Source organism: Enoplosus armatus, chromosome 17, assembly GCF_043641665.1.
Source record: "Enoplosus armatus isolate fEnoArm2 chromosome 17, fEnoArm2.hap1, whole genome shotgun sequence".
NCBI classification, from domain to species: domain Eukaryota; kingdom Metazoa; phylum Chordata; class Actinopteri; order Centrarchiformes; family Enoplosidae; genus Enoplosus; species Enoplosus armatus.
In genome coordinates this window covers 2,648,986-2,668,127 of record NC_092196.1, presented here as the reverse complement: position 1 = coordinate 2,668,127, position 19,142 = coordinate 2,648,986, and the positions used below count along the sequence as shown (strand labels likewise).

General features: G+C 42.0%; 1 protein-coding gene across 2 annotated transcripts in view; it reads right to left on the bottom strand.

The window, feature by feature from the left end:
- Nucleotides 1-238: 238 nt before the first annotated feature.
- The window catches only part of abcc1 (ATP binding cassette subfamily C member 1 (ABCC1 blood group)), a 33,506-nt gene continuing 14,602 nt past the window's right edge, over nt 239-19,142 (bottom strand). Inside the window, exons 12-31 of one of the 2 annotated variants that reach the window (XM_070922882.1) lie at nt 18,842-19,045; nt 18,402-18,548; nt 15,808-15,895; nt 15,555-15,624; nt 15,014-15,140; nt 12,592-12,768; nt 11,696-11,863; nt 10,175-10,349; nt 9,882-9,948; nt 8,075-8,198; nt 7,748-7,955; nt 6,472-6,782; nt 6,094-6,293; nt 5,785-5,911; nt 4,999-5,100; nt 3,866-4,012; nt 3,541-3,699; nt 2,937-3,103; nt 745-939; nt 239-440 (exon numbers count right to left, since the gene is read on the bottom strand). In XM_070922882.1, coding sequence (XP_070778983.1) covers nt 332-440; nt 745-939; nt 2,937-3,103; nt 3,541-3,699; nt 3,866-4,012; nt 4,999-5,100; nt 5,785-5,911; nt 6,094-6,293; nt 6,472-6,782; nt 7,748-7,955; nt 8,075-8,198; nt 9,882-9,948; nt 10,175-10,349; nt 11,696-11,863; nt 12,592-12,768; nt 15,014-15,140; nt 15,555-15,624; nt 15,808-15,895; nt 18,402-18,548; nt 18,842-19,045 — 3,072 coding nt within the window. In that variant the 3' untranslated portion in view covers nt 239-331. Of the gene's footprint in view, nt 441-744; nt 940-2,936; nt 3,104-3,540; nt 3,700-3,865; nt 4,013-4,998; nt 5,101-5,784; nt 5,912-6,093; nt 6,294-6,471; nt 6,783-7,747; nt 7,956-8,074; nt 8,202-9,881; nt 9,949-10,174; nt 10,350-11,695; nt 11,864-12,591; nt 12,769-15,013; nt 15,141-15,554; nt 15,625-15,807; nt 15,896-18,401; nt 18,549-18,841; nt 19,046-19,142 lie in introns of both variants that reach the window. The other variant, XM_070922883.1, reaches the window with a different exon arrangement.

Here is a 19,142-nt window from a genome sequence, read left to right as displayed (position 1 = left end):
CTCACTCTTTAAGGCAGCATTCAGACCAAATCTGATGTTGCAACGAAAACAGCAGTCCTCCCATTCATTTTGAATGTGGGTAGCCAGTTAAGGCTGCAGCGGTGGTAACCACAGGGGGTGCAGAAAAAAAACAATGCAGCGCTGCTGCGGTGAAAAGTTGAAATGGAACTTTTGTAGAAACACAACCTGACCGTCCCACAACCATGCGCTGATTGCTGCAATGCCGGATTTGATCAGATTGCAGCTTTACTCAGGACCTCCGCAGCAGGGAGCCAGAGGAGCTGGGAGGGGCTCAGAGGAGCAACAGGACAAAGTGAGAGACCTCCTGCTTTCAGACCAGCCCAGCGTCCTTAGCCATCTTGTAAAAGGCTCCTCTTTGAGCGATGAGACTGGAGGGAGCATCAAACTCTGCCATCTCTCCCTTGTCCAACACCAGGACCCTAGAGGAGCCAGAATATTGATGAAAGTCCTTCAAAGAAGTACTACAGCTGCGTCTTATACTTCTACAATAACTACCTCTACATTTGTTAGTACTAAAGCATCAAATCTGCCTCATGCACCTGTGTGTGAACACTGCAATACACCTCATCCCATGATAATGACAAACTAATGTTTGACATCTCCAGATGACATTAGAATCCATCCATTAAATATATAAATAACTATTTATCTTTCCAGAAAAATAGGTAGGTATTAATATCTTAAAGCATGTAATGGCAACTGTTCATGTGTAGTGTGAGGTACCTGGTGTAGTCCATGATGGTGTTAAGGCGATGAGCAATTGTCAGGACAGTGCAACCCTCAAACTGAGAGCGGATGGTGGACTGGATTAGGTTGTCTGTCTCCATGTCCACAGCTGCTGTGGCCTCATCTAGAACCAGGATCTTGGTCTTCCTCAGCAGGGCTCTGGCCAGACACAGCAGCTGCCGCTGACCCACACTTGAGGGAGAACACAGAGATGTGCTTAAACAAGCTGGAGGCAGCACATCAGCCAACAACGAAACAACACTTCCTGCAGAGGTGTACCAGCAAAGAGGAAGTTTAAATCATTTAAGCTACAAGAGTTTTTACTATGAAATATCTGTGCAGATGCACAAGGAAAGAAATTAAAAGCCTCATTGGAGACAGAGAAGTAGCACGTGATTTACCTTAGAATTGTGGTTTAGTGTAATACAAAAATATAGATTAGAGAAAGAGCTCAGACTACTCTGATGGAAAGCCTATGACAAACATTTTATCCCAGGTATTGTTGACCAGAGGTTCAAACAATGGATTTCAAGTGGAATATCAGCACTATGCACAGTATTAAAAGATGGGAATGTTATGAGATTCGAGGAGCTGAAACTAAACTAAACATTAAACAACCAGGACTATTTCTGATATCTGCAACTAAGGGACTTTTATGACAGAGAAATAAAGCACAATGTAAATTTAGATATAAATTTAATAAGAACCATAATTGGAGTGTACAATGCAAAAAAGTATAGAACATTATCTACATTCAATCAGCACCTAATGGAGAGAAGAGGAAATACAACATTATATATAATCTGAAATGGGAAAAAGAACAGGTGTGAATATTACAGAAGAATGGTTGCATATTTGGAGAACACAACAGTCTACAACATCCTCACATACTTGGAGAGAACACGGTTGGAAGAATATATGTAATTCGATTCTTTATTACACTCAAAATTAATTGCTAATACATGTCTATAGCACAACCATGTTGGAGATGGTGTTAAGTAATAAATGTAGAACATTCCCATGTTTTTTGGTTTTGTCCTAACATTGTACAGTTTTGGGAAAATGTGCATATGATGATTACCAAAATTCTGGGCTATGATATAGAGTGCTGCGGGAATGAGTCCTTAAACCCGGAAATTATTTTGCATTTTTACACTTTCTGTTCCCTTGTCTCAATGCTAATGGATTTTCTGAATGGGTTTTTGGTTAGATGCCTGAAATAAAGTCTGTAGTTAACACAAGCTTAAGAGATTTCAACGTTTTGTTCTACGACATAAAGTACATCAGTCAATACCCCACTGAATGTTGAAGGTCGTCCATGTCTTAAAAAAGGCGGTTGCTAACAAGTGGCTAAATGAGACTACAGAGGTTGTCCTTGACATTAACGTCTTCATGCTGAACAGGAAAGTCATCTACTCACTAGTCTGCCTTTACAGGCTTTACAGGCTTTACAGTTGTGTTTATACTTGATATCTATCTGTTTATATATCTATATCTATTTATATTCTCTTAAAATTAAGATTAGTAGTGGTGGTGGTGTTAGAGTAATGGGACTGGTGTAGATAATTTATAGCCTAACATTAGCTTTTTACTTCTGGGGATTCCATTTACGCTTCAAAAACCATAAAAGTGGTGTTCATTAGTGAAGATTATTTTGCTGAATAAAACATGTAAATATCATAAACCTTTGTTTGCCACAGAGCTTATTTTCTGTAATAATCCAAAATGAATCCCATGGAAAAATTCCATCTGCTTTTTGTTGAGGGAACCAGGGCGATGCTAACTTCCAGGTTTGCCTACAAAAATACATCATCCCTGCAATACTCTATACCTAACAAGACCGAAGACAAGACGGATGGCTGAAAATTGGGAATGAAAAAGGAAGTGTTGACTGTCACTGATAATAGAATGGGTTAGAACCCCTAACCCTAACCCTAAGAAGGTGTTGGTGTTAAAAAGAGAAAGTGAGAGCAGCAGAGTGGTGAGTATGTTGTTGACTCTATTGTTGGACTGATAACAGGTAAACACGGACAAAGTGTTAAGTTCGCATTAACAGCAAATTCAAATGGAAGCCGCATAAACACATGTCTCTTATATAAGCTGGTTTCAAACAAAAGCCAGGTTCTCTCTGCAGATGAGGTAAATTAAGTTTTTGGTAATTAGCGTGGTTGTATGTAAAGCAGGTATACCTGAGGTTCTCTCCTCCTTCACTACACTCATGGCTGAGTTTGTTGGGCAGGCCGGACACAAAGCTCTTGAGATGGGAATACTCCAGAGCCCTCCATACTTCCTCATCAGAGTAGCTGTCAAAAGGATCCAGGTTCATCCGCAGAGAGCCTGAAAACAGCACTGGGTCCTGAGGAGGGAGGGGGAGGGGGTCGTATATATGTGCATGATATCCTTTTTTGTCATCTGGATTTCTCAGACGAAGGATAAGAAGGCCACCTACAAAGCCCTCAGAAGGACTGGAGCTGCACCACCTCGCCAAATGACATGTTTTACAGACACATCAAAAGCATCATTATGAGTTCTGCCACTAGTGTCACCAAAACTACACAAGGGACACAGTGGACTAATATACACCATCTGTGTGTGTCCTACAAATTCAACCAAATAAGGCAGAGGCCATATTCGGACTTTAAAAAAGGATTCACCTTTCAATCGGCTTTGAAATACTTAACACTGGCTGAATAACTGGTGCAGTGTATCGGGGACTAGCATTAATTTCAATTCCTGGCAGACCATTCGGTGTCATTTAATGTTTATGTTCTTTAGTGCCCTCTCTGCACTGACCTGTGGTATGATGGTGATTCTGGAGCGGAGCTCATGGAGGCCCAGCTGAGCAATGTCCACCCCATCAATGAAAATGTGGCCTTCGGCTGCCTCTATGATGCGGAACAGCCCCAATGTCAGGGATGACTTCCCCGCTCCAGTGCGCCCCACAATCCCCACCTTATGGGTAGATGTAGCAGCAAATGTTACAGGCCATAGACATACTGTACACATGCATACATAAACACAGATGTAATGTGCATACACAGTCACACACAACCCCTCATCAGTTCGCCATAATCAAGAAGCAGACCACTAGATTCAGTGTAGTAATTTAAAGGCAGACCTTCTCTCCTCCTTTAATGTTGATGGTAATGTTGTGAATGGCCGGGTCCAGATCGTGGCGGTAGCACAGGCCGAAGTCTCTGAAGTCTATGCAGCCATCAGTGGGCCACCCTGGGGGGAGGCTGGAGGACTTGTGTTTCCACTCTGCCTGGAGGGCGGAGGATACACGTTTTACACTTTTATTTCTATGGCCCCGTTTGGAACTTGTATCTTTCACTTCAGTAAAAGTACAAATACAATAATGTGAAATGTGTTCAATACAAGTAATACTATTGTACTTCAGTAAAAGTACAATCTGTAGAACGTACTTAAAGTATCGAAAGTAAAAGTAGTTACAGTTAAGATGCATTAACGTGAAAGAAGCATTTTAATGTTTTAGCTGACTGAAGTGCAGCTAAGTTTCACCATTTTCTACACAGTGTACACAGTGCTGTAAAATAAATGCTGTAAAGCAAAAAGTACAATATTTGCCTCTGAAATGTAGTGGGGTGTCAGTATGAAGTGGCAGAAAATGAAGATAGGGAATACTGCTACTCTTCATCTTCTTCATCATCATCATCATCATCATCATCATCATCATCATCATCATCATCATCGCTCGCTCTTGATACTCTGGTATATTGATATTTGGTTTCTGGTTGGGTCGAACTTGGTGAAGTTGCTCTGTATTGTTTTCAGTTATGCTTGACTGGGGCTCATCCCAGTCCATATAAAGTGTATGACTGAGTTTCCTCTGATACCTTTACACTGGGTGACATGTTTGTGTTTTGCTGTAGCAACCTACAACAACAGGCTTTGTTGTACTCTGTAATTCCTGTAATCCTGTAACACTGCATGCCCTGTTTGTGTATTTCCATAGCAACTTAGACCCTGTGGATGTGTTGCTCTGCGTGGCTTTGAGGACACCATCATTATTTCATTTGTGTCTAATTAAACAACAATCCTGGTGTCTGGACTCCAGTGAGAAAAGTCCAAATAAACGTTCTAGTTTTTGTGTACGGTGCTTCATGTGTTTCCTGCACTCTTAGTCCTAAACTCAAGTCTCAATCCAGCACCATGAAGAAGTGAAGAGGAGTCAAGAAAATTCTCCCTCCAAAAACACAGTCTGATCCCGGAATTTCTGTTTCCTTTTACCTCTTTCTCTGTGTCACTGTACTCTTTCACTTTCTCCACAGCTACTATGTTGGTCTCCACATCAGAGGACATCCTCACCAGCCAGGTCAGAGAGGCAGTCAGCTGCACATGGGACATAGGAAGGCAAAGTAAGGTTTTAAACAAAAACTCAAACTTATTCCATCACTTCACCCTACCCACCCCAATACAATAGAGGTGAAAGGAATTCAGACTGAAACATTTAAAAAAAACATTTTGTTTGAATTCAACTAAAAATTCCTTTTACTTCTAGTAGTTTTCATTAATTCTGATTCTGATTCTGATTCTAATTCCACGTGTTCATTGCAACACATTAACACATGTTAATTGGCAGTAACAAGTTTTTAACAGCAATCACATAGAATCTAAATATCATATCACTTAAATACTATAAGGAATTTATTTTATCTAAAGGGTAGTTAGGCTCAACTACTTGTAGTTAATTGGCTCTGAGCTCTGAAGTGACTGAAAAGACATTCTTTAGTTATTGGTGGCACCATCAGCTGTCAAATATTTCAGAGGTTGCTCAGCCTCTCTCAGTGTGGGTATGAAGTGGACCACCTCATTTGGTAAAAGGTCATGGTATTGATACAAAGTGATTCATATGCTGAAAGATGTAATTATATCCAATTTAATAACACATTTACGAAGCATCATACAGGATGGAGTGTTTTCTAACCCGTCACTTCTCTCTCACCCTGAAGAATAGGTAAACTGGAACAGGTAACACAGGTGTATGTATGTATGTATGTGAGTATAAGTGTTTACCTGGAGGGCATAGGAGATAGCCAGCCCCATGATGCCTGGACTGAGGCTCTCTCTGGCCATGACAGCAAACAAAGCAGCAAATGACACGATGAAGTTTCCTACAAACTCCAGGCGAACTGCCAGCCACCTACACAAACACAGAGTCATTGACACAATAAGGAAAGAAGACTATAAGTAGCACATTCAATGCACCTGAAGAGGAGATCAAAATAATTCTTAAAAATCTGTTCATTTTTGTGTTTTCCTCACTAAAGACTGTTGTGGCAGGTAGTAGGTAGAGTAAGAGTGAGTAGTAACAGTGTCCCTAACCTATTTGCTACTATGCTGGGGTAGTAAGCCTTCTGGTTGTCGTCGACACGCTGGTCACTCTCACGGATAAAGCGCTCCTGTTCACAAAATGCTCGGATGACGGAGGTGCCCAGCAGTGTTTCATTGAAGTGGGTGTAGATGGGTGAACGGCTGACGGACTCCAGACGCTTCAGCTGGCGAGAGGACGCCACATAAAACCTCTGGACAGAGGAAACACAGTTCAACCAGTCAGAACCAGTCAGCTACAGACACTTCTCTGAGGATGTTTTCATCCACATGAGATGAACAGTGTGGGAACTGTAAACCTTTTTAAACATAGTCCCCTATGTTTAGGGGGCCAACATGTATGAAAGGAAGGAAAAAAAGTTTCCAACTAACCTGCACAAAAAAGTAGAGCAGACCGAGAACAGGAATGATGATAGCTACCAGTGGTGTGGCGATCAGGATGACAACACAACCACCCAACACATTGAACATAGAGCCCATGAACATCTTTATAATGCTGGGGATCACTGAGTCAATGGTGTCCATCTCCTTGGCAAAGCGGTTGACCAGATTTCCACTGGGAGTTCGCTCAAAAAAGGACATAGGTGAGCGCAGGACGTCATACAGCATGGACTGGTGGAGGCAGCGGGACGCCAGGATGCCCCCGATGGACATGGAGAGGGAGTAACCAAAGACTGCCACACCTGTCAGAGAGCAGTGGGATTTATAGGGTAAGATGATTTGTATAAGCTGTTTCAATTTCAAACAGACATCCACACACTGCGGTCCGAAACAAACAACTACTGTACAGAAAAGAGTCACACTTGAATTGCTGTGTTTGAAAAAGTGTCACCTGAACATAGTACCAGACACAAATGAGCTGCAGTTTCAGTTCCAAGTCAAGAACAAGTCCTATATTTTGTGTCCCTCTCCCTCCTTCTTGTACAATGTGATTGACTGATTCAAAGTATATCTGTTGTCAGGAAAATGAACGGTTGATTGACCCCCCTCCTTTTATAACATCATATTTAATCTTTCGATTTGGGGAGGACATTAAGTCATTTGAAGTCCAGTGTAGTCACAAGTCCTTTTTTTAAATTGGTCAAGTGAAGTCTACAGTCACTAGATTCATGACCTCATGTCCAAGTGATGTGACAAGAGTCCATACCTCTGATAGAAACCACCAGAGGTAAATGAGAAAGTGGGTTTCTTTGCAATTTTGGTGAAGTGACCTTAAAGGATGCTTTGGTTCCCTTATTTCAGGTCAGAGCAGCAACTAGGTTTCACAGGGGAGGGACGTCCCTTCACTGTAAATCTGGTAGCGATAGGATGCTGCAGCTGATCTGATGCAATAGCAAGTCACCTTAAAACTGCATCACCACAACACTGCAGTTTGTCAAACGACAGGCATGGACAGATAAATACCAGTAACAGGTCAGATGTAATATACTTTTTATGATCTTGTTTCCTGATTCAGTGTCTTGAATGACTATGTGTTCAGGGTACGTGTGAATGACAAAGAAACCATAAGAACTACTTCCATGTTCTTCTGGTGCGTCAGAACAATTATTTTCAAGATCTCTAATTCCCTTAAACTTCTTGTGTAGTTTTGTTCTTTGCTTTATTTCTGTATTATGCATCTGCTTCTCCCTCCCCTCACCCTCCTCACCCTGGGTCAGGCCAAGAGCACCGTACACCCCGAGTCTCATCAGTCTGTCAGGCTGAGTGCCATTAACCACGGGGTCGTCGGTCCACAGGCTCAGCCAGTAGTTGGAGAACAGGGAGACCAGGTGATGGGCGAGGAACAGCAGCAGACTGATGCAGGACAGAAGCAACCCGATGGCTTTCAAATAGGCCCAGAACACAGACAGCTTGACCTGGCGGGGGAGGGGGAGACCAATTGGGATCAGGCTGTGGTTGGGATCATCACATACTGCACATGGACATGATGGATTCTTTGCTTTGATGTGGTTGAGCATGTAAAGTCTCTACCCACTCGTCCAGTGCTGGCCTTGTCAGCCTCTGTCAGCTTGCCTACATCGCGGTTCTTGGTCTTCTTGCTCAGCATCTTGCCCTCCTTGCTTGTCTGGGACAGTTTGGACATACTGACACCCGGACTGCTGCTTACACATGGAACAATCATGAGTTAAGATTTATAATGCCTTAATCTGAAAGAATTTAGAGAGTACATATGGCATCAAAATTAATTAAAAATAAATCAGGAGGACAATTTTTCTTTTTTTTGCATTTTTGTTGCAAGTTGAAATACCACAAGTCGAAATTATGATTATGGCATCAGAAAGTGATTAAAGCTAAGAGGGCTTTGTGCAAATGATATGAAAGGCAGTCAGAATCTACTGATCCTATAGTCTGTTGTGCACTAAGTTATTGCTTTGCGCTCTGCTGATACAGTAGTATCCCATTCAGACCGTCTGACAGACACCTGACCCCGTTTGGGACTGTGTCTAGATGAGACAAAGGGAAGTGGCTGTGCGCTGCTCTTTATCAGAGATGGAAAACCTAGACTATTTGAAAACGCATCACGCATAAATCTCACCTTTGTGTGGCTTATTGTCCACACAAATGTTAACTTCATCACCCCCGATTAAGTGCAGTTCACAGCCGCTTCCCTGAGCTTTTCAATGGAAAGCATCCTGGGGTAAGACAGAACAGATATAAAGGGGAAAAAAATGAAAGGAAGACTTTTTTTTTTATTTTGTATGCCTGGCCCTAATATTTCCTTAGGTTAGAAGGGTGAGGCCACTGACAGTAAAACATAATAAATCTGAGATATAGAGTTGTGCTTAGTAGGATCTTTATGAATACAGTCCTAAACCAGTTGGTAGGATTTTGAGAAGGGGGTGTAGTGATGTTTTTTCCAAGTCTCTGATTTGAAGGTACCTGAAAAAGTGAGACTGTGGAATGCCAAATCAGATAGCAGTCTCCCCAGACCACGTGTCATGTGCGATAGCACTGCTAGCAAGTGAGCTAGCGTTAGCATCGTGGTTCTTTCTGCTCATTCATCATTCTCTTCACTTGTGGACTAAAGACTGTGTGGCTCATGATAAGCTCTTGGCCGTTACATAGGTTTAGCAATTCAACAGTTTAGATGAAACCCCAAATAACGTGTTAAAATACCATAAGAAGCTGGATCCAAGGAGAGAACTGCCACAAGCTGGCGGAGGCAGGTGTCAGGCGGGAAAGGAACAGGTGCTGCTCCAGTGACACTCGTTCCTCACATATTCATTATGCAGAATGGCCCATTTCCATGATATAGTTTACATTATTTGATTATCATTATTCATGCATACATCGGCTCATTTCTTGAATGTAGCTGTATTGTAAAATGTAATTTAGTTATAAATATTTTATATATGACTGGCTAGCTAGTGAATTTCTCCCTGGGGACCAATGAAGCCTTATTGATATAGTAATACCATTTATTACTTATTGATTATATTTTGTATTGTTAATCTGAATCTGCAAAGCAACTATCAACTAAAGCTGTCGGATGAATGTAGTGCAGTAAAAAGTACAATATTTGTCTATGAGATGAAGTGGAGCAGAAGTAGCAGAAAATAGAAGGGTGTCTTTAGGTGGACGTAACGTAGCAGACGAGATCAAAGTTCTGATTGACCCATAGAAATGCCACAGAAATGGAATACTAAACTATTTACTGGAAAATCCAATAAGGTTAAGGCTAGCCTGGATTGGCAGGAGCGACGATCTCAGCAAAGGCCGATCATAATAATTTTTCTTCTCACTCAGAGCCTATTTCTCTGCTGTTGTCCAGTATCACTCACCCAACTAGAGCAGTCACACTGCCGTTTTCTAATCCTGTGGTTCCACTCGTTGGGACAGATTCTAAATGTGGGACAGAAACAGAAAATGAAGTTTTGATGACAAAGGATATATCCCTAAACATTATCTGCAACCACTGCAACAAACAACTAAGATCCAAAACACAGTTAATGTTCATGGAGCAGATTTCTTCATTCTCAAGGAAAATAAATAAAATACTTCATCTAAGCTCAATTTTGAATTTCCACCTGACAGCCAAGATCATTGTGGCAGTGTAAAGCGCAGTGTGTCTCACCATTGTTGTCAGTGTGGTCGACAGCAGCGTATGTTCGCAAAAACTCAGCGAAGGCTCCCTCTGTGGCCATGAGCTGCTGGTAAGAGCCCATCTCTGTGATCTCTCCCTCCACCATGACCAAGATCAGGTCGGCCTGGGGCAGGTAGCTTAGCCCATGGGTCACCAGCACACGGGTCTGCACACATCCACACACATTTAACATGCATGTGTATATAAGGTGACACTTGTACCATTTGAAAGTCAGTAAATCATAATAATTTAAAACCTTTTCAAACTACTGTGTTACCAGTCCTTTCATATGTGATGATAGTGTTCAGCCAAGCTAGTGGCCTCTCTCTATGGATAATGTCGGCCTGTCAGTCAGTTTTTCAGTTGGTTGGTCCACATCTCTGGTCCAGACTGAAGTATCTCAACAACTGTTGGATGGATTGGTGACCAGAGGATAAATCCCACCCATTTTGGTGATCCTCTGACTTATCTTCTTGTGCCACCATGGGTTTGACATATTTGCTTTTTATTGAAATATCTCGACAACTGTTGGATGGATTGCCGTGTAATCTGTTTCAGACATTCATGTTCCCAGAGGATGAATGGTAAGTGCCATCATCAGGTCAGACTTTGTGTTTTTCTATTTTGGTTTCTGCCCAAACACCTGCAAAACCGTTTCCATCACATCAGTCTCCGCTGTACTTTGTGTTTAGTGCTAATAGCAAATTAGTAATGATTTGCACGCTAACAGGCTTAACTAAGATGGTATACATTATACCTGCTAAACATCAACATGCTGGCATTGTCATTGTGAGCATGTTAGCATGCTGACATTAGCATTTAGCTCAAATCACCACTGTCACAGAGCCATTAGCACAGTTGTAGACTAAGATTAGTCTTGTTAAAATTTCCTTTTTTCCAGGCAAAAGTTTTAGCAGACTGCCAAAGTTGATATAAAGGAGAAGCAACATTAAGAAAAACTATTTAATCCTCAAACAGCAACAAAATCCAGTAAGACTGCCACAACGACGGGGGGAGAAGACAAGAATAACAAACACAACAACATCACGTCATCAACGTCATTCCATACATATCTTGAGGATCTTCAACAAACACCGCAAACACCCAACACACAAGCAGAGCAATGTAGTATATGCAGTCCAATGCAGCGAGGAGTGCATAGACCTATAAAGCAAGGACACAGAAAAGAGGAGGGCCAACTCCTCAGCTCAACACTCAGCAGTCTGCCTACATCTGAAGGACAGGAGACACTCCTCTGAGGACAGCAACACACACATATTCCATATCCCTTTCCAGGCTGTTAAACACCATTCACATGTGACGCTAACAACTCCCACATGACAGCCAAGTGCACTTTCAGAGTTTTCATTTGGTAAAGTTTTTCATTGTGCCTGCCTATAACAACAACATACATCAGTGTGAATATTTAGAAATAGGCAGCACATGGAATATATGTAGACAATTAACCTTCATATGGTCCTTTAGGTTGGTGAAGCCTGAGATCATACACACCTTGTCCTTCAGCAGTCCCTGTGGGCCGATGACTTGATCAAAGATGTGTTTTCCAACGTGAGCATCGACTGCAGACAGCGGGTCATCCAGCAGGTAGACAGCACGGTCACAGTAGACGGCTCTGGCCACGCTCACTCTCTGCTTCTGACCTCCAGACAGATTCACTCCCTGTACAGAAGATAGACAGACAGAGATAGAAACAAGCCCAGGCTACTTTATCATTTAAAGACTGTTGTGCCCTGTGTGATATCTCTGTATGTTTTAAAACTGTAGATAATAAGCATTTCATAAAAAGAGGTTCAAAGAGATAATAGGGAGCATAGTGGACAATTTAGTAAAAACTATGGGGCCTTCTCCTCTGGGGGTTGAAAACAGAGAGGACGTGGCAGGATGAAGCTCCCTTGGGTGTCGAATGACTTGAGTGGGGGGGGTTGACCCTTGCCCACTAACCGAGGCCTCAGGGATGAGTCTGTCCTCCTGTAGCTTCAAGCAGAGGGCCATAGGCATTGGTGAGCCAATCGAGCATGAGGTGACGAGACAGAACACACTGGGGGCCAGTAAAGTACTATAAGACAAATGTTCTGTACCTTTGCATGATGTTATTGTGTTACACGCCTTGTAGCAACTCAAATTTCTTTTTTTTTTTAGTATAGTAAGCAACTAAAAGTCAAGAAAGTCTTAAACTTGAACTTAAACTAAAAGAATGCATGTTACTTCATCATGTGCAGTAATGTAAACCATCAGGCAGGCCCACCTGGTTGTCCTAAAAACTGCAGTCAGCTGAGGAGCTTTCCACCTCTTGATCCCACTACAGCGTTTTAAATACAGACAACTTTGACAAATACCCTACATTTGTAGCACTCTGCAGATAAACGGACTGTGTGATCATGAGATACCTTCTCTCCAATCTCGGTCTCGTCTCCAGCAGGAAGGACCTCCAGGTCAGGCTGAAGGGCACATGCCTCCACCACACGCTGATACCAGGCCTCTCTCCTCTCCTGACCAAACATTATGTTGTCTTTCAGTGTGGAATTCTGTATCCAGGCCTGCTGGGGAACGTAGGCCACTGAACCCTACAGGGCAACACACACCAGTAGCACACACACACACGGTAAATTTCACGACATTCTGCAGTTGATGTTGAGCAGTCAGACAGAGCATGTTCCTGCTCTGCAGAGGATGACCCACTCTGATTTAATGTTCCCAGCCCATGGGTGTGTGTGGAAAAAACAGTATGATGTCATTACACATAGTTCGTTTCTCTCAGCACCCTCAACTCTGACTGCCTACCAACACCTGGAAGCTTGTCAACTTTAATTATGTGAGTTGGCAAACTCACAGACTGTGAGTGAAGCCTTTTGTTATGTTGTGAGGAGTCACATCAATTTGCTTGGCATTACAATAGCAACCTAGGTGTCACTGAAGTATAACCTGTTTTATCAAAGAAAGCCTGCAATCCAATTCACCTTTTACATTGTGAAACAGACGTGTCTTAGCCTTTGTTAATCTTGTCTTTTGGTCACATCAGACAAACATTTGTGTTATTCAGTTAGTTAGTTAGGACGCAGACCAGAAAAATACTGATGCAACCTTTACATGTGTTGCTCTCCATGTTGCATGAATGCTCACCATAACCATTTGTTTTGAGTTTTTGACTTTAGATTGTTTTCTTCAGTTTGGAACACTAGAAGGTTTTTTTCGCGTTCATCTGCTGAAAGTTTCTCTGAGCTCAATGAAAACCTGATTTCAAGGGACGGGCCTATGAGCATGATATGTGACATCACAAATAGTTTGGAAACCAATCCTGAGGCCTGTACTACGAAGGAACTTCAACATACCCAGGGTATCTTTTCGTTATCTGGCTTCACTAAGCCAAACAACCGCGATCCCGCTAAACAGTCACACGACTGTGGTTATCAACTCGGTAAATCAACCCAGGGTTTCCAAATCTAGCCATGAGCATGTTCACATGAAAGGGGCGGGGTTTGCAGCATCTGACCAATGGTAAACATGGACTAGGGATAGCAGAGCGACATATTTTACAAACAAAGAGCAAACTATAATATTAAACAAATACGAAGAAGTTCAACACATTACCCAGGCTAAAAGCAACATAGTTGCAGCTGCCAAATGAAGGAAGGACAGCTGGCAAACAATCACCGTCTGTGTGAATGCATAAGGCATATAATATCACTGCCCCATCATTAGGGCACCAGGAGATCTGAATGTAATTACATTTGTGTATTCTATCAAGTGAATGTGTTGCTTAGATGCATTCCTATAACGTGTGTGACAATGTTTCAAACGGACTTGGGAGCAAATAAAAACAAAATCAAAGCGGTGAGTCGGCTTATTTTCTTATATCTTATAAGTACAACAAGCACAAGATGAAATGCACACATAAGTCATTCACTCCGACCAGAATCTGTATCTCTCATATAAAAAAACGCCAGGGAAAGCCAAAGGGCTTTGCCGGTCGCTGAACACTCTGCCCCCCTAAGAGACCCTCTCACGATCCGTGCACCGAGCTCCACGGAGTCTTCTATGATTGGTGATGCCATTTATACAGGTTGATCTGTTATCTTGAACATAACCTGCTCCGGAAACAGGTTAGGTTTGCAACATAAGTTACCATGGCAATGTACCCGAGTAAGAAGTGAACCACCGTAGTAACCCTGAAAACCCAGGGTTAACCCTGAAGTTACCTCGCTAACCTCAAATCCTGCTTCGCAGTACAGGCCTCTGGTCCAATATTCAACTCATACAAGTGTGATGTAGAAACGTGAAGCCTCCAGTGCACACACAGTGAGAATGGACTTACAGTGAAGGAGGAGACCTCTTGCGTCCAGCACGAAAACTTTCAGAGATTATGGATTTTATTAATGAGCTGGAGGGAGTAGATGCCTTTTTAAAAAGGACTGTAATGTGGAGATTCTTTTAGTGAAAAAAACATATCAGACACACATTCTTATTCCAAGCAGACTATGTTTTAAGCCATGTGCTTGCTCATGGCGGGAACTGTTGGGTCTATAAATAATATTACAAAGATCTCTATATGTAAAGTGTCATGAGATAACTTTGTTGTGATTTGGCACTATATAAATACAATGGAATTGAATATTAATAATTAATATAACTGAATACACGTCTGCAGGAGATCTTTAAATTTGACTCTTCATCTTTATGAATTGTAATGGAATAACAGACTTCCAGGACCTTCGCTGCTTTAAGCCTCATGATAGTACTCCATGTTGGACACCAGCAGACAGAGAGGCAGTGTGCGTCAGTATGTTGGTGTGACAGAACAAGAGCAGCCACCTTGACAGCCACAGTTCCTTCTAGTTTGTCCATCTCTCCAAGCAGGGCAGAGAGCAGCGAGGACTTTCCCGAACCCACATGTCCCACCACGGCCACCAGAGAGCATTCTGGGATGCACACATTCAGCCTGCAGACACACAGGGAGATTCAACTCAGTCCACTTCCATTAATGAATAATATCAGGCTCATTTCTTAATAATGGGGCACTTCAGCCTCTTGGGGCTGAAATGAGAATTACAACAACAAACTTGGAAAAATTATCCTTTAAGTCACTTTAATGCAGGAGAGAAAACAATTTAGATCAGACTCAGAAAATGGATCACCAGATTTTTTTTCTCAGTTGCCTTGCAGGGCCTCCGTAGATCTCAATACGGACAAGAGGAACAAAGACTTAAAAAAATGTGAAGCTATCTTTTAAATTAAACAATGTGTAAGCAGGTGTGAGGGCAAGCCTATATTTTGAAAATTAAATTCTTTCTTTGTTTTTTATTTTTTATTTATGTGAATGCACTGAAGCATCCTGAGGAAAAAAGAAACTTACTTCTTGAGTGTTGGTGATTCAGTTCTGGACCAGCTGAAAACTCCATCCACTATGGAGATACTGTATGGGGCTGGGAGGTTGAAAGAAGAGACATATTACTATACTGCATGTGAAAAAATTCCACATACATACATAGAAAGCACAGGTAAGAGGATCTGCAGAAGATATGGGAAAGTACAATTCAGAGAAAAGAGGGAGGGCACAACAGACAAAGCAATACGAAGAAAGGCAGGAGAGAGACACAAAGACTCACAGCCTGCCATTGCTTTATGCTCCACACTGTCTTCCTGCAGCTCCTCATGTGATAGAAACACTCGCAGCCGCTTCAAGGACACACTGGCCTAAAGACAGCACAGAGGGAGGACAACCCACAAAGACCAGGGGGAGGTTGACAAGGACTAACAGTTCAAATAGTTTAGTTTCCCATCCAAACTGAAAGCCCAAAACAATAAAAAACAATCTAACTCATCTTCTTCCCACTCAGTATTATCAAGTCATTATCAATCTTACTGACATTATGCATTTGGATGCCTTTAACTTCCAGCAGATAGGCAGCGGTGCAGCTGTGCAGATGTGTGCTACCATCAACTGGTCATTGGGGAAACCACAATACAATTTTCATATGTTTCAGTTCATATGAAATAATATGAAGCATGTTATAGGATCAGTCTATCCAAATTACTAATAAGCATATATTTTGACTACCCTTCACAGTTCCCAAAGCGCTTTAGTCTCATTCACCCATTCACACACCAACGGCGATCGGGCTGCCATGCAAGGTGCTGGCCTCCATCTGGAGCAACTTAGGGTTCAGTGTCTTGCTCAAGGACACTTTGACATGACGGGGGCAGCTGGGGATCGAACCCCCAACCCGCTCTAACCAGCTTCACCTCCTGGCCAACCATCAGGAGTCATTTGGGGTCAACATGTGGACAGGAGGAGCTGGAGGACTGTTGTTAGACTGTAACAACAAAATAAACTGACGTTTTTTTTGCTGCTTAAAAACTAGCTTTAACTCCTTGCCAGGATGCTCTGTAAGGTAAAGCTGATAGGGAGATAGGCTTAGAATTGTAACTTTTTATTCTTGGGTAGTTCATTTAGTGTTGTGGTTTTACATCTACTCAGGGCTGGTTGGTTTGTTATTTTGGCCAGTGCTCTCCTGGAAGGGAAAGCATATTTATTTGTATAGTACCTTTCAACAAAAAGGCAATTCAAAGTGTTTCCCATAAGACACAGAAGACATTAAGAAAAGAACACAAGGCAATATAAAAAGACACAATAACACCTACATTTACATATAATTTAAAAGAGTAAAATGAAATAGAAGCTAAATACTAAATAAATTACCTAAAATAGAATAAAACAGGAGAATAAAAAGTGCAGTGCAGTTACAATGCAGTGCAAGATACAAATAAATTTCAAAAGGACTTGAGAGTTGGAGCAGACCTCAAGTCGTGGAGTATAAAAACTGAATGCTGCTTCACCAGGTTTAGTTTAGGCTCTCAAGACAGTAAGCAGATCTAGACCATCAGAGAGGGTTCATAAAGTAGCAGCAGATCAGTGCTTTGTAAACCAACAGTATTTATTTAGATCTGAGAATGGGACTGATGTGCTCTCTCCTGGTCTTCGTGAGGACTCTAGCACCAGCGTTGTGAATCAGCTGCAGTTGTCTGATCTGTAAAGACAGCTTTATAGTAGTCAAGTTTTTCTAAATAATGCTGAGACAGAAGCACTTGTTGACGTATTCTCAAGGTGACAGTTGGCTCGTCTTAATGTGATTGTCAAATTTAGGACTGCTTCCATGACTACACAAAGATGTGAACCTGGTTTATGGTCTTTAATGTTAGCGACACTGAGCACTGACTTAATTGTTCTTCTTTGGGTCCAAAGACAATTATTTCTGTTTTCTGTTTGTTTAACTGTAGTTGGTTTTGGCACATCCAATCGTGGATTTGTTGAATGCTAAGACCACAAAACAGAGAACATTCTAATTTCTCACATAGGACTTGAACCCAGATATGATTACAATCAGAGTTCAAAGTGTTGAGTTCGTCTCTGCTTGTGTTTCCTCTACGTTTAATAATATATTTTTAGGATTCTATTGCAAAAAACAGTACCTAAACTAGGAGACATTCCAACACTTGTGAATGAGGTGTTAAATGATTTATTGAGAATAGTTTCAGTGCAGACTCTGACTCTGACTCCACGGTCCTTGTAGTCCAAGGTTCGATCAGATCCTGGCAGTGTGCACTGCAGGACAGCTTCTCAGCCTGCTCAAGCACACTAACATATGCATATTAACGGTTTAAGCCCTATTCAGTGATGGACCTCTTCCTGGTGGCCTAGAGACCTAGGTGGCCTTTTTTCCCGATCTGTGTGGACCCCGGTATAACTGTTAGCAGGTCTAGTTTTTATTGGAACTACTTTATACTGGAACTACTTTATACAGAAAACACAGCTCCAATTGATTTATATGCACACAAGAACCCAGGTTACTCAGAAAAAACTGTTACTGGGAGGTTATCCAGATAATCCTACAACTTGTTTATATGAACTGCAGAAATCTGGTTAAAAGTCTTCTTTCTGTAGTAATCGGATTTCTTAAACATCAAGTATGCGAGAAACTGAGTGATTTAAAAAATTGGATTTCCCCAGTTAGATGTCTCCTGGAGAATGCTGATTTCTTGGCTATGTATACAGGTAACCCGGGTTCTAATCCTAATCCCAAATCCAACACTGGACTTCTTCCATACCTTATTTCTTACTACCTGAAAAGCAAACATGAAAGGCAATGCTATCCAGTGGAACAATGGAGATAAGAGAGCATGTGATTGGAGGCACACCAACCTGCACCATACTACTGATGACCATTGGCAGCATGTTGAGAGGAAAACGCAGGATGTTGAAGAGCGCAAGTGACACAAAGGCCTTCTGGGCATCAAGCACGTTATGTTCATCGATCAGCACGTACACAGTGAAAGTGGACAGGGCAACCTGTAAAGTGACCCAGCAAGAGGGAGAGAGATCGTAAGGGGATGACAGCCGTTTTCAATTTATTCGATGACATACGTTTCTATTTGCAGAAAATTAACTAAGTTAAGTACATGAAATTTCCATACAACTGAGCAGCAGCATGTATTGAATTTTAGAGACTCTCTGACACTTCTGATCTTGTCATTCCATCATCTTGTCCAGGCTATATCGATGCCGGTGCTAGCCTGGGTGTCTGTACTAAGCACTTCATTTTTAAATTGTGGGGCATGTCTGTCCTTCTGTGCTGGACTCACCAGGAAAGGTGCACAGACCCAGGTGAAGGTGGACATTGCGCCCAGGTAGGCAGCCTTCTTCAGGACCAGCAGCTCACTCTCACGTATTTCTGACACCTTGTCCTTGAAAGCCAGCTCCCAGGCGTACAGCTTCAGCACCTTGATGCCATTCAGCATCTCATTCATCAGCTTAATGCGACTGTCCTTACTCTTCATCTGAGCCACCTGCTCAAAACACATACGCGCAAAATATTTAAAAGGAACAAATACAAGCCACACAATGCCAGTTTTTGCCATACACGGGTGCTACTTGGGCAGCCCA